This window comes from Mus caroli, unplaced genomic scaffold (assembly GCF_978045245.1).
Source record: "Mus caroli unplaced genomic scaffold, Mus_caroli_1 scaffold_4, whole genome shotgun sequence".
NCBI classification, from domain to species: Eukaryota; Metazoa; Chordata; class Mammalia; order Rodentia; family Muridae; genus Mus; species Mus caroli.
Genome location: NW_028227259.1, coordinates 139926667 through 139940784, shown reverse-complemented (window position 1 = coordinate 139940784; position 14118 = coordinate 139926667). Strand labels below are relative to the sequence as shown.

General features: G+C 49.8%; 1 protein-coding gene across 3 annotated transcripts in view; it reads right to left on the bottom strand.

Annotated features, from left to right (window-relative positions):
- Por (cytochrome p450 oxidoreductase) overlaps nt 1-14118 on the bottom strand; it is a 66870-nt gene that overhangs the window by 13692 nt on the left and 39060 nt on the right. For all 3 annotated transcript variants that reach the window (XM_085837274.1, XM_085837275.1, XM_021163114.2), the window contains exon 2: nt 5242-5433. In XM_085837274.1, coding sequence (XP_085693400.1) covers nt 5242-5420 — 179 coding nt within the window. In that variant the 5' untranslated portion in view covers nt 5421-5433. The remainder of the gene's footprint in view (nt 1-5241; nt 5434-14118) is intronic.

The following is a 14118-nucleotide window of genomic DNA, read 5'->3' as shown; positions in this document are numbered from 1 at the left end:
GTAGAAGTAATTGTGTGATATCTAAAAGTGGAGCGAGCGAGTGAGTAAGCAAGCAGAGTGACACCTCCCAAAGCTAGTGAGACAACTCTGTGGGTGAAGGCGCTTGCCCCTGAACCTCATGGGTAACTCAAGTTCCATCCCTGGAACCCACGCAGTGAAAGGAAAGAGCTGATTCCTGGGAGCTGTCCTCTGAGCTCTTGGCCATCAGGGTCAGAGATGGCCAGGCCTGGCTTTCTGTCACAGGTGCTGGGGACTCTATCTGGGGTTCCATGGCCGCACATCAGACACTTTAGCCCGCCACCCTCAAACTCTTTCTCTGGCTCAGTTGGCCAAGCTTGGCTTAACTTGTTTTCTTTTCATTGGAATTTACACCCCTGCCCCTGACACACACACACAAAAGATTATCTTTTCTCCAGGCATGAGCTAGCCCTACTGTTTCTGACGGTGTCAGAGTCTCTGAGATCTGGGTTTTCCTCAATCCACAGCAATAACAAGCTATACCCAATGTTCCAGGCAATCTCCAAACTCTCAGACCCTCCTCACCTGCTCCAGCCTGCACGGAGCCTATCCCAGCTCCCCCAGGGATCCAAAGACAACCTCAGGAGCCCTCTCCCGGGACAGTGTCTCCTCTCAGGGGACATCCTGGAATGGCTCCTCCAGCCTCCTCCCTGCCCTTGCCCTCCCTCCGCCTTCCCAATTACCTGGCTGCCGCCATTGTGAAATCAGAGTTGGTCATTTTGCTGCTCCCAGAGCCCTCTGGTGTCAGGTCCCAACTTGTCCCTTCTAACTGAACATCCCACACTCCCCTGCCACTCCCCAAATAAGCCTGTCACCCCAGCACCTCCTCCACCTGTGTGACTATGGACAGCATCATTCATTGCTTCCTGAATCCTGTTCTGCATCTGAAGCTACCAGTCATGTTGCTAACCTTTCTAGAACCTTCCTCATCCCCAGTCTGAATGGATCCCCCCCTAGGTTCCCTAACTCTGTACCTCTGACCACAGAGGTGCACCCCAGAGGATCTGTGGACAGGGCTGGGCTTGCTCTGTTCCGAGGCTTTGGCACAGATGTTTGAAAGTGTGTGCCAAGATTTTTAAAGCACCCCTGATCTCCACGTTCTCCTTGTATCAGAGAGACCTGGGATATGTTACCTACTCCATTCACTTGTAGGGCACCGCTCTCAGCAGGAATTCTGCTCAAGAGAAAAGTTCAAGGCAAAGTCCAGGGCACTATGTCCTCTCTGAGGCCCAGGAGGGTTTCCTGCCACAATGATGCTGGCCTGGCCCAGGAGATAGGTACTTCAGGCTCTGGGTGCAGCCTGCAGAAGGTCCCCTTTACTTGCTACACATGGTCAGGGGCAGCAGGGATAGTGTCCAGGCTCAGATGTTCAGAATGCCACATCTCCGTGGCGAGGGCCTCACAGGCTTGCACTCCCAGGAGAGTCACCTGGGTACTCAGGGGCACTCCTGACTTGTTTTATACCTCTCAGGACTCACAGTGCTTTCTGGCCACACTGCCGCTGGCTTGTTATTTTGGCTTGCATAAATCCATCCCCTTGGGGTCAGAGATGTAACTCAGTTCGGGAGAGCATTTGCCTGGTATGCACGAAGCCCTCCCGGCTCCCCCTCGTTTGATGCTAAGCATCACATACTCCGGTGAGGTGGTGCACACCTGCAATAGCAGCAGGTGGGTGGCGGCAAGAGGTTCAGAATCCAATAGAGCAAGTCAGAGGTTGGTCGGCTATAGGAGACTTGCTCTCAGAAGATAATCGGATCAGAGTGATAATTTGGTGGGTAAAACTGCCTGCCAATAAGCCAAACGGCCTGAGCCAGATCCCTTCGACCCCCATGGTGTAAGAGAACTGGCTCCTGCTCACTGGCCTCCAGCTTCTCCATGTACACCATGGCATACATCTATGTGCGTATGTACATGTATGTATCTTTGTACCCACATGTACAAACATACACACACACACACACACACACACACACACACACACACCCGATGGTTTCATGCTCCACAGCCTGCAGCCCCGCACCAAGGCCTTCAAAGAGAGTTCATTCCTAGAAGTCACCAGGAGCCATGATAAGAATGCATGATTTGGGCTGGGGGACTGAGAGGGGTGGTGCACAGCTTTAATCGCAGCACTTGGGAGGCAGGGACAGGCAGAGCTCTGGGAGTTTAAGACCACTGAGGCCAGCCTGGTCTAAAGAGCAACTTCCAAAACACCCAAATCCTGTCTTGAAAAACCATAAGCAAACAAATCAACAATTTAAAAAAGTATAATAGACCGGGTGGCATGTGCCTTTGATCCCAGAAGTGAGGAGGCAGAGAGGATTGCTGTGAGTTTGAGGCCAGCCCGGGCTACACCAGGAGACCCTGTCTTAAAAAAATAAAATAAAATAAAAATAAAAAAAGCAGCAGCAACAACAACAACAAAAAAAAAACCTCAAAACAACAAAAATACGTGTTCAGTGTATTTTAACAACTCTAATAAACTCACTCACTCTGCTATTCACAAAGCAAAACAAATGTGAAAAGCCAAGCTAAGAACCAGCCAACCATACATAATGCCTCGGTTTCCCAAGTGCTGGGATTAATGGCAAATGCCACCTTGCCCAGCGACCTTGAATTCTTTAATCTTCCTTCTCCCATCTCCTGTGCTGGGGTTACTGGTGTGTGCCATCAAGGCTGGCCAACTTTTTTGAGACAGGGTGTTGCTGAAGTTGCCTAGGTTGGCCTTGAGCACGCTCTGTAGCTGAGGCTAAAACCTGGAAAAGGTCGGGTGGTTCTGCACCTCATATGCTTTTGGGGGGATCAGGGGCGACCTCCATTTCATATATGGTAGAATAAGGTCAACTTGGAGGGTGGGGCCAGGCTACTGGTCCCTTTATCTCCAAGTGGGTAGATATCACCACAAATAGTGTCCCCACCCCAGGAATGTACCCAGGGCCAGCCCCAGCCAGAGAGGCTGGATTCCAGTTCTCTGTCCTCCTTTATTCCCAGCAGCCTAGGGGTGGCTCTACCCTCTGGACTGTCTCCTAGTCTCACCCTAAAGATCCAGTCAGCAGGCTGGGTTCCTGCAACAGCCTCAGGGAGGAGAGAAACCGGTGGCTGTCCAGCCCAGATCAGAGCTGCAGCCCAGAGACCCTGCTTAGACAAGGCACACTGAAGTTTCTCATCATCTGCTTCTACAAAGCACATTCTATCACCCTCACTTCTCGGCTGCTTCTTGCTTTTTTTTTTTTTTTTTTTTTTTTTTTTTTTGAGACAGGGTTTCTCTGTGTAGCTCTGACTGTCCTGGAACTCACTTTGTAGACCAGGCTGGCCTCGAACTCAGAAATCCGCCTGCCTCTGCCTCCCAAGTGCTGGGATTAAAGGTGTGCATCACCACGCCCGGCTCTGCTTCTTGCTTTTATAGTCCAGGCTAGACTCCAGCCTAGCCTCAAACTTGCTATATAGCTGAGAGTGACCCTCAACTCCTGATCCTTCTGCGCCTACCTCCCAAGTTCTGGGATTACAGATGTGTTCCAGTCTTTTTACTTTTTATTTAAAAATTACATTTATGTGTGTATGTGTGTGCGCACTCTGTGAATGTATGAGTGATGAGAGGGAGGGAGGGAGTGAGAGACAGAGACAGAGAATGGTGCCCCAGCAACAGTGTACTAGCAGAGGTCAGAGGACAAACTGCAGGAGCCTGCTCTCTCCTTCTACCATGTGGGTCCCAGGAATCAAACTCAGGTTGCCAGCCTTGGTGGCAAGCACCTTTACCCACTGGGCTGTTTTCCTGACCCTATTTTTTATTTCTGAGACAAAGTCTCTGAGTTGTACAGACACCCCTCAGTTTGCCTCAGTCTCCCCAGTGGTGGGGATAGGCCTGCGCTTCCAGGCTTGGCCACCATGTTCACCTTACAAGTCTGGAGCCAGTGATGTCAAGAGAGTGGGCGATGAAGTAGGGAGGCAATTCCCGGTCCCACAGCCTTGCCCAGAGGGTGGGGGCAGCTTGGAGCCTGGGACCAGGTCACGGCTCACCTTCTCTTCAGTAGGACACGTTTTCCCCACAAGCACTGCCCTCTTCCTTCCCCCCACGGAGCATCCTGACCAGCTGGATTCTGACTCGCTCACCCTTCCTACGTCCCCAGCCCCCGGTGTGACCCAACCTGCTATACGAGGGAGGTCCTGGAATGTGTCCCTCCGTCTAGTTCTGCTAGTTTTTAGTCACCTGGGCCTGTCACTGCCTAAGGGAAGACAGAAGGGGCAGAAGGTGAGTACCAGGCAGACAATGCACAGGAAAACACTCCAAACTACCTACCTACAAACTACTTCCAGAACTCTCTCTGACACAGGGGACACAGGGTTGGTTTCTCTGTGTGGCCCTGGCTGTCGCTGAACTCACTCTGTAGACCAGGCTGGCTTGGAATTCACAGAGATCTGCCTGCCCCTGCCTCCTGAATGCTGAATTAAAGGTGTGTACCACCATGGTCCGAGCTCACTCGCGCTCTCTCTCTCTCTCTCTCTCTCTCTCTCTCTCTCTCTCTCTCTCTCTCTCTCTCTCTCTCTCTCTCGTACAGAGTCAGCCCAAGCTGGCACACAGCTTAGGATGACCTTGACCTCCTGATCTTCCTGCCTCCATCTAATTGCTGGGATTGCAGGCTTCAGCTTCTTCACGCACTGCCATCTCAGTGGTCCTTAGGGTGCGTGGTCCAAACTATACTCTGCCGCTAACATATTCAGCAGCAAGGGGAACTCAGGCTCAGTGGGTAAATCACACCGTGAACTCATCAAGTGCTCACAGAGAGTGGCGCTCGGGGCCACTAAGTAGACCAAGAAACAGAGAGAGAGAAAGAATAAGGGTCAGCATCTCACCAGCTCGGCCCAGCAAGAAACCATAAACTCAAGGAAGCCAGAGTCTACTTCAGTTGCAGCCACAGATTCTGAGAGGATTTGGGACATAGTGGGCAAAGATCTTAGGAGACAGTGGCTCAGTAAATCGTTGATGGAACAGGTGAGACCGAATCCAGTTCTCCTTTGTTTTCCATATGTTTGTAGGTGGTGTGTGTCTGATTATTAAAGAAGACTCAAAAGCATAGGGTCACACCCCAAACGTAAGCCCCCAATTCCCAGGAAGCTGGCTCCTTATGTCCTGCGCCCCACCTTGGGGAACAGTGTGGAAGGAAGGGCTGCCCAGGATGTCCAGTGAAAGGGGTAGATAGCCAAGGGGTCTCTGAGGGCACCACTCACGTTGTCTGGATCTTGCTGAACTCCGGTATCTCCTCTTTCTTCTTTTTAAAGATGAACCAGTAGGTCAGGACCCCCACGATGAGAGAAAACAGAACCATGTCCGTTGTGCTGAATAGAGACACTTCTTCAGCCACTGCCTCAGGCATGGTGGCACTGGTGTCTTCGTGAGAGTCCCCCATGTTGGTGACACAACTGTCAGGAGAGAACCAGCAGATGTCAGTAAGGAGGAGTCGAGTGGCCCCGAGGCCGGCAGAGGTGCCCATCTGAACGCTTCAGCGTGAGGGCCGCACGGACTGAGCAGGGGAAGTTGCCTCAGCAAGGCCGCTGCAGCCTAGGGAAGAGCTAACACCCGAAAACCACCCTGATGGTGGCGGCTCTGTCACGGGTAGGATGAGCCCCTTAGCCAATGAGAACAGAAACCATGGCTCCCCGTGTCCCTGAGCATCTCCAACTCTGTAGGACACATGTAGGTCCTTGTGCTCACCGTTAAGCACCAAGGAAACCAGGATGGTTAAACACACATGGTTGTCTCTTCAAAGGTGTGTGTGTAACCTGTTTTCTGCCCAGAAGGCTAAGAACGGATGTGGTTAAGGGCCTGGTGACCTCCGTGCTCTGTGTATGGACAGCCACAACAGCTCTCCCAGACTCTTAGGTTTATCGCCGTCAATCTGCAGGCTATCCTTCGGGAGAGCCTTATCTGAGCACGGTTTACCTTGAGCCTGCTTTCTTCGTTCGTCTACAGAACCTATCTTTATGGAAGATGTCACTTGTACTTTACAAGAGCTCTGATGTAATTATGTCTTAAACTTTGCTGTACACATGGGACTGAGTTAATTATCATCAAGAAACTTCTTCCTAAATTATACTGAGTTTAAATATGCCTAAAAGAAACTGCCTAAAATTTGAGCCAAGCCTGCCTGAATGGTATTGAATCGACGCTCCCTCTTGCTTCTCCTGGATCAACACGCTGATGGCTGTGGCGTTTGCAAAGACCCCCACACATGCCCACAAAGACAAAGGCACGACTAGGACCCCAGTAGAGAGATAGCTACTTTGCCCCAAAGGCTGGGCTCTTGACTTGTCTGAATGGGACGTGGTCCTAAGTCTTTGCAACTGGCCCTGGAGATTCGGGCTGATTAGAATACATTAACTGGAGACCCCAGGCCTCAGGAACAGGTCCAACTAACAGTGAGTCTTACGGTAAACACACAGCCTGGCATCTGGTACTTGGAAACCCTGAGCTGGTTTGACATCCATAGGTCTTAGCGACACAGTCTAGGCTTCTAGACCTGCAAGCCTGATGCCCACAATATCCTTGATGCCAAGGCCCTAAGGACATTCATTTACCGTTGGTCACAGCTGATTTTCAACTGATGCTTGGGTCAGGTCCTGAGACTACCACCATAAACTGCAAATGTCACTGACTTAAAAGTGTATTTAAGGGGTTGAAGAGACTAAGTGTTTGCTTTGCAAGTCTGAGGACCTGGGTTCAAACCCCGGAGCTTGTATTTAAAAAACCAAAGCTGACTATGGTTGGTGAGGTGGCTCAGCAGGTCTAGGCACAATGACCTGAATTCCACACCTGGGACCCACAGTGGAACGAGAATGGACTCCTGAAAGCTGTCTACTAACCTCCACACATGCACGCGCACATGCGCGCACACACACACACACACACGCTTTCATACACAAGCACATACACAAATAAAAACAGAAAGCTGTAAAGCCAGGTATGCTAGTGATCCCAGTCCCAGTGCTGAGAAGGCAGAGGGCAGAGGACTGAGTTGGCTTTCCTGTAGAACACTACTTAAGGTTGTTCTCCGGTGTGTACATGCACACAGGAGCACTCGCACACGTGTGCACACACTGTATTTAATATGACTAACTAAGCAAATACTGTAACATCTTGGCTTCATGAGAGGTGCTCAAGACAGCTTCATGGTCTGTTGGACAAAATCATCCCCCTCGAAGCCTACGAGGTACCAACTTGCTGACTTTTCACGCCATTGTTAAAGCAGGGACCATCTTTGCTTCATACAGGAAGTCATCCATCATTGCCAAGAGAATGAAATGTCATCTACGTGACCCCCCTGCTCCCCCCGCCGCCCCCCCCTCACAAGGAGAGGCCAACTGGAAATGCCACCCCAGCCTTTCCCGCAGCCCGCCCTCCAGGCTTCAGCTCCCACGCCCACGCTGTAACACGCCACAGTTATAAGTAAAAAAAGCTTTCCTCAATTCTCAGTCCTGGGGAGACACTGAACCAGACATGGTCTTGGGAGTGCTCGGCTGGCCTATTCAGCATGAAAACCTGGCAGGTAGGGAGATCTGATCAGGGTCACAACAGCATGAGGTCCAGAACCCCAGGGGCAGGCTGTCCCTTCTGTTTCCTCATAGTCCTGTGACTGAGTGTGTGCTGCTCCAGTCACAACTCTGTCAGAAATGCCTGAGTCATATCTCGGCAACCCAGGCCAGTTGAGGTGGCTTCCTGTCAGCTTCCGTTTGCTGTCACAGCTTCAGGCACTGAGCCAGCCAGCCTCAATCTGGGCTATCTGTCCTTCCAGTCTACAGCCCACTAGAGAGTCGGCTTCTTCTCGGAGTTTAGACAAATGCTTTTCTAAAAGCTGGCTCTCATCTCAACTTATCCTTACTCGTCCTTATGGGGTGGTGCTGAGAATGAGACCCAGGGCTTCCCACAGGGTAGACACTGCTCCACCACTGAGCCACGTCTCCAGCCCATCACTGGGAATCCTAGGCAGGCCCTCTACCATTGAGCAAAGCTCCCAGCCTCAGGAAGGGGGTTCTACTATACCACTGGCCCGGACCCCCAGCCTTTATTTTTTTGGTATCTGACATAAAGGACAAATTTAACTCCCTTGTCCTCAAGAATACTGTATTAAATTTTTCAACCACACTATGTATTCAGTGCTGACTATGTCTGTCCAACCTTATCTTCGTCTTTGATAAGCCCACGCACCTTCTGTCAAACGTTCACAAAATGAGACTAGGAGGCGTGTAGGACCTGCTTCTAGAAGAGTCTGTCTCACAGAAGGGGGATGAAACAGACACTGCAAGTCAACCGCAGCCAGCTGGGGTCTGCTCAGGACTGACAGGCTGACACGGAAAGGCAAGTATGTGTATTCCTCTCAGAGCCAGCAGGCGACAGATACTGACTCTTTGTCTTACTAGGGTAGCCTGGGCCCCTGGCTTTCAAGAAAAGCAGACAGATGCTCACAAAGCCAAGTCACGGGGCTGACTGCACAACTCAAACTGCCCCTCCTTGTGCGCAGTTCCTAAGGCAGCAGAGTGTGGGGGCACAGGGGTACTGATGTGCCTGTTATCCCCCAAATCACATTTAGGCCACTGCAAAGGGCTTCTGATGGTCAGACCACTCCCTATACGTGGGCCCTTTTGCCTTTTTTTTTTCTTTTTTCATTTGTATTTTTAAACAGTGTAGCCCAGGCTAACTCCAAAGGTTAGATCCTCCTACCTTCGTCTCCCGAGTGCTGGGGTTGAGGGTGGGGTTACAGATGTGTACCACCCCGTCCAAAGGGACCAAATACCAAGTGCCAACTTGGCAGTATTCAGAATCACCATAGAAACAAACCTCTGGGCTGTGAGGAAGCTTCTAGATGAGGTTAGCTGAGGTGGGAAAACTCCCCAAATACGCGGGCGCTACTATCCACGGGCTGGGGTCTGGGCTGAGTGAAGCAGGAGAAAGAAGCTGAGTCCCAGCATTCACCTCGCTCCCTTCCTGACAGTGGATAAAGTCTGACCATCTGTCCCAAGCTCCCATCATGCCCTCCTGTCACGATGTCCCCTTGACCCATGAACCAAAATAAACGGTTCCATTCCATTGCTCCTGTCAGGTATCCTTTACAGCAGTGCATAACATACTTAACACACCTGGCCAACCAGGCTACACAGTAAGACCCCGTCCTAGAGAGGAGAAGCAATAACTAGTAGCCATGCATGGAGGCGCACCCGTTATCCCAGCAGGTAACTGCTGAAGGACCTGGAATTCAAAGTCCTCCTCAGCTACATAATGAGTTCAAGGCCAGCCTGGGCTACATGGGACCCTAACTCAAAAAAGCTCCTCTTCCTGTTTAACCATTTATCTTGGTCCCTCCATTTCCTCAGCTGGCTTAATTCTGACCTCAAGAGAAGTAGCCAGGCTCTGCAGGCCTGTAGACCGACTGAACAGTTTCAAACAGCATCTACTAGCAGAAATAGCCAGTAATTAAGCTGTCCACCTTGCTCGACCGTGTCCTGGAGCTGAGCTGCTGCCCCTTTGCCTTACTAGGTCGGTGGACCCTGGCCAGCTGGTGGACGTAGGAAGATTAATGTTCAAGCCATAGTGTGTGGTTAGCCCTGAAGCAGTAGGTCCCATGTTTGTGAGTGAGCCAACCTCAGAAAATATCTATCTAGAGATCCACGTGTGATGGCTTCACACCTCCTACTCTAGCAAGGAAGAGACAAGAGATCTCTGAGTGCAAGGTGGACAGCCTGATAATTGGGTGTTCTAGGGTTGAGGCTATTGATACAACTCAGTAAGTAAAGACGAACGCTGCCAATCTTAAGGGACCTGAGTTTGATTCCCAGATCCAGATGATAGAAGAGACTTGGTTCCTACAGGCTGTCCTCTGATCTCCAGATCTGTACCCTCACACAAACATACTGGTATACACAAAAGGAACTTAGCATCATTGTTGTTGTTTTGAGACAGAGTCTTCCTTTAGGCCACTCTGGTCACTCTGGACTCACCCTGTAGACCTGCTGGCCTCAAACTCACAGAGATCAATCAGCCTTTGGTTCTCAAGAGCTGGGATTTAAAAATGGGGTTTTTGTTTGTTTGTTTGTTTGTTTGCTTGCTTGTTTTTTTTTTTTGTTTATTCACCTTTTAAGTAACAGAAAGGCTCTCTCTTTCTCCAGGAAACACTGGCGTAAGGTTGCAAGCAAGGCCATCCTCCAGAGAGCATTTTTGCAACTTCTGGTTACTTCACTGAACTGAGGAGGGACCAGCATGCAAAGCAGGATGAGTCAGACACTTGTGCAAAAACAGCAGAGTGGGGAAGAGGTTAGCAGTTCCTCTGGCTCCACGTGCTGCCGAGAAGTAGCGGTCACTATCAAATAGCTTAGTAGCAGTTCAACTCACAGATGCCTAGACCAAGGGGATTGGTGTCCATCTTGAACCTTCAGGGAGGGAAGGAGGGTCTGTGCAGGCTCACAGAACTCTGCCTAGGTCTGGAGGCTTCCAGAGGACTGAAACCTTCAAGGAAACAAATCTTACTGTTGCCTAATAAGCAGCTCCCCTGCCAAAGATGCTCGGGGAAACTGTTCCCTAAGGCAACCTGCCCACAAGGGGGACTGGGAGCCAGCCCTGGGCAGGCTATCCAGAAAGGCTGGCATCTGAACCCATGTGCTATTGGTATGGATTTCTCTGGGTTTTCCTTGGGGAGGAGGGATGGGCTGTTTGAATCTGCCAGTTTTACGTCTTTTGCACTTTGAGGATCGTTTTAGCCATGACTTACTGAACTTTTTTTGTTCCCCAGCCCTAACCTCTCTTTCTGCTTCTGGATTAAGTTCTATATATTTTTAAATGTTATTTATATGCATATATACCTGCAAGAAGCTAGTGGAGGATTCCCCTGGAGCTGATGTTACAGGGTGATGTGGGTACAAGCACTCTTCACTAATGGGCCCTCTCTCCAGTACCCTTCATGACTTATCCTCTCACAAGCCTCCAATGTTCCCGCTGTCAACATAAATCCAGTTTTCCTTTAGTTCAGACTGGAGAGTCTATATAGGTCTATCTTCAAGCCCATGGATGGTAATATTCAGCCTTCTCTCTGTGCCCCAGTGCCGGGAAGGAAAAAACCAGTTCTAGCTAGCTTTGTCACCCTGATCTAGCCTACATTCATCTGAGAGGAAAGTCTTCATTAGATCAGACTGGCCTGTGGGCACATCTGTGGGAAACAATCTTGATTGCTAATTGATGTAGCAGAGCTGAGCCCAGCCCACTGTGGGCAGCACCATTCTCTTGGCAATCAGTACTAGGGTATATGATAAAGCTAGCTAAGCATGAGCAGAGAATCAAGCCAGGGAGCAGTGTTCTCCCACCGTTTCTGCTTCAACTTCCTGCCTGAGTTCTTGCCAACGATGGGCTGTGAGGTGTGAGGTGACTGGAACCCCATCCTCCCCTGAGCTGTTTTTGTTCACAGCACCTTAACACAGCCACAGAAGGAGATATGCAGCAGAAGCAAAGGTCTTGCACATGCTAGGCGACTAGCATCCCAAGTCCTTTTTTGCCACTTTGGTTTTTGAAGGTTTCATGTAGCCCAGGCTGCCCTCAAACTCAGTGTGTAGCTGAGGCTGGCCTCAGGTGCTTGGATCACAAGTGTGCCCTAACACAGCTGGCTTCCTCTGTCACTGTCATCAGTTCTAGAACCTCTGTTAGGTTCTTGTTTCTGGTATTGGTATCTTCCTGTTTGTACTTGCCTGTCACCGTTTCTCATTCAAGTTGGCTTTCCTGATTCTTGGATATGATTTTTTAAAATTATAACCTAGAGTCAACAAACAAACAAACAAACAAAGTCTCAAGTCAGACATGGTGGTGCAGCCTATTTGGTGCTGTGTGTCTAGAGGGAAATTTCTGTGAACAAAGACTAACTTTAACAACTTTATTGAACACTGCATGTGACGTAAGGTAGTTTTGGCTGTGAACTTGATTTTCTTTTCTTCCTTTTTAAATTTTTTAAATTTATTTTATTTCTAAGACAGGGTTTTTCTGTGTAGCCCTGGCTGTCCTGGAACTCGCTCTATAGACCAGGCTGGCCTCAAGCTCTCCGAGCCCCACCCCTGCCTCTTCCTCCCAGTGTTGAGATTAAAAATGTGCACTACTATACCTGGTCTTGATTTTTTTTTTTAAACAAGACTATCTAAAATTACCTGTGAGGATTATATTGCAATAGAGTCAATTAAACTGAACAAACATGGTATAAATTGTAAGTAATGTCAAATTGTTTTACTATAATTTCTAGATGATCAAGAATAAACCATGAAATGAGATCTCCATTTCATTTAAAATAAAAACAAAAAACAACAACAAAAAAAATCCTATATTTTCTGAGCTCAAACCATAGTTCCAGCCAAGTTCCTCAGACCTAGGCACACAGAAAATTCTCTGGATTTGCTAGGATAGGAGCCTAGGCCTCAAGCAGCCATGCCTCCAGTCGCTCACTGGGAGAGTCTGGGTCCCACATTAGAAAATCCACTTGACCATCCAATCGATGACTTCCACATAATGTCTCTTTGGAAGCAACTGATCACTGGAAATACATAATGGGCAAATTCCAAGATTACAATCTAGGTCGGGTGTGGTGGAGCAAACCAAACAGGAAGATTTGAGTTCAAGGCCAACCTAGACTGCACAGCAAGTTCCAGGCTAGCCAGGGCTATTGGGATTTTTTTTTTCTTAACTGACAGAACAGGAAGCACAAACTTGTTGGGCTGGCTGCATTCAGTGAGAATTCAGTAAGGAGCAAAAGGCAGTGTTTGGGGGAGGGAGGGACAGACAGTTGTGCACTGAGACCTGAGCTTTGACAATGGGCCAAGGCCAGCCCCAGGGCCCTGAGGAAACAGAAGAGCTGGGTGAGCAGTAGCCCAATGAGAGAAGTCTTCTCCAGGTCAATGTCCACAGTTCCTGTGCCAACCCAGCCTGGTCTTGACTTTAGTGTCCTAGAGAACCTTTCCTAGCCAAGTCTACAATGCCCCTGGGTGAGGATGGCCTTTCACCCATATAACAAGGCTTAATTTGGAACCATCTGACTGACACGTGGCTGAGGCAATGCTGCTAAAGAGGAAGGTGGCCAGGAGAGGCACCAGTGAAAGCATGACTTAGCAGGAAGCCCTCTCTGCAGTTCAGGGGATGGCCTTGGGCTGGAGGAGTGACTAAGTAGAGCACTTGCCCAGCATACAGGAGCTCTTAGTTCCCTCCCCACTGCATAAGCCCTACCTGTGATGCAGGCCTGAAATGCCAGAACTCAGACTTGGGGGAGACAGGAGGATATCTGGGAGTTTGAGGCCGCCAGGGCTACAAAGAGAAACCCTGTTTCAAAACAAAACAAAGACAAATGAAAAGTGCTCAGCTGGTCATATGCACTTGTAATTTCAGCACTGGGGAACAAAGACTGGCAAGTCCCTGGGGCTCCCTGGCCAGCCAGCCTGCTCAGCAAGTTCCAGGCCTGTGGGAGATCCTCTATCAAACAGAAAAGTGGAGGGGCTGGAGAGATGGCTCAGTGGTTAAATACACTTCCTGTTCTTCCAGAGGACCTAGGTTAGGTTCCCAGCACCCATGTCAAGCAGTTTGCAAATGCCTGTAATTCCAGCTCCAGATCTGATTCCCTCTTTTGGCTTCCTTGGGCATTTGAGAGTACATGCATGTGCACGCGCACACGCACACACACACACACACACACACACACACACACACACGCACACACTTAAAAACAGCAGCCCCAAGAACATCCTGTGCTGTGCTCAGAAGCAGGCATCCTGCTCTAACAGACCGTGGAGAAGTAAGTGAAGCCTGCCTCCCAGGGCTCCATCAGGACGGACTCCTCATCTGCCAAGTCTCCACAGACAAAAGACCTGCTCCTCCCAGGAGAGGAAGGAATCCCAGGCTGCAGGCCTTCCTGCCCTGCACCCATGCTTTCTGCCCAAGTGGCATTCTAGCCTCCACATGGATCACCCCCTTGAAGTCAAATCCCCCTCCCTCCGGTCAAGAGTTACAGATTCCAGCCTGCATGTGGGCTCAGTGGATAACGGTACTCACCAGCAAGTCTGATGAGCTAAGAATCTCAGGGTTCCACATGGTGGAAG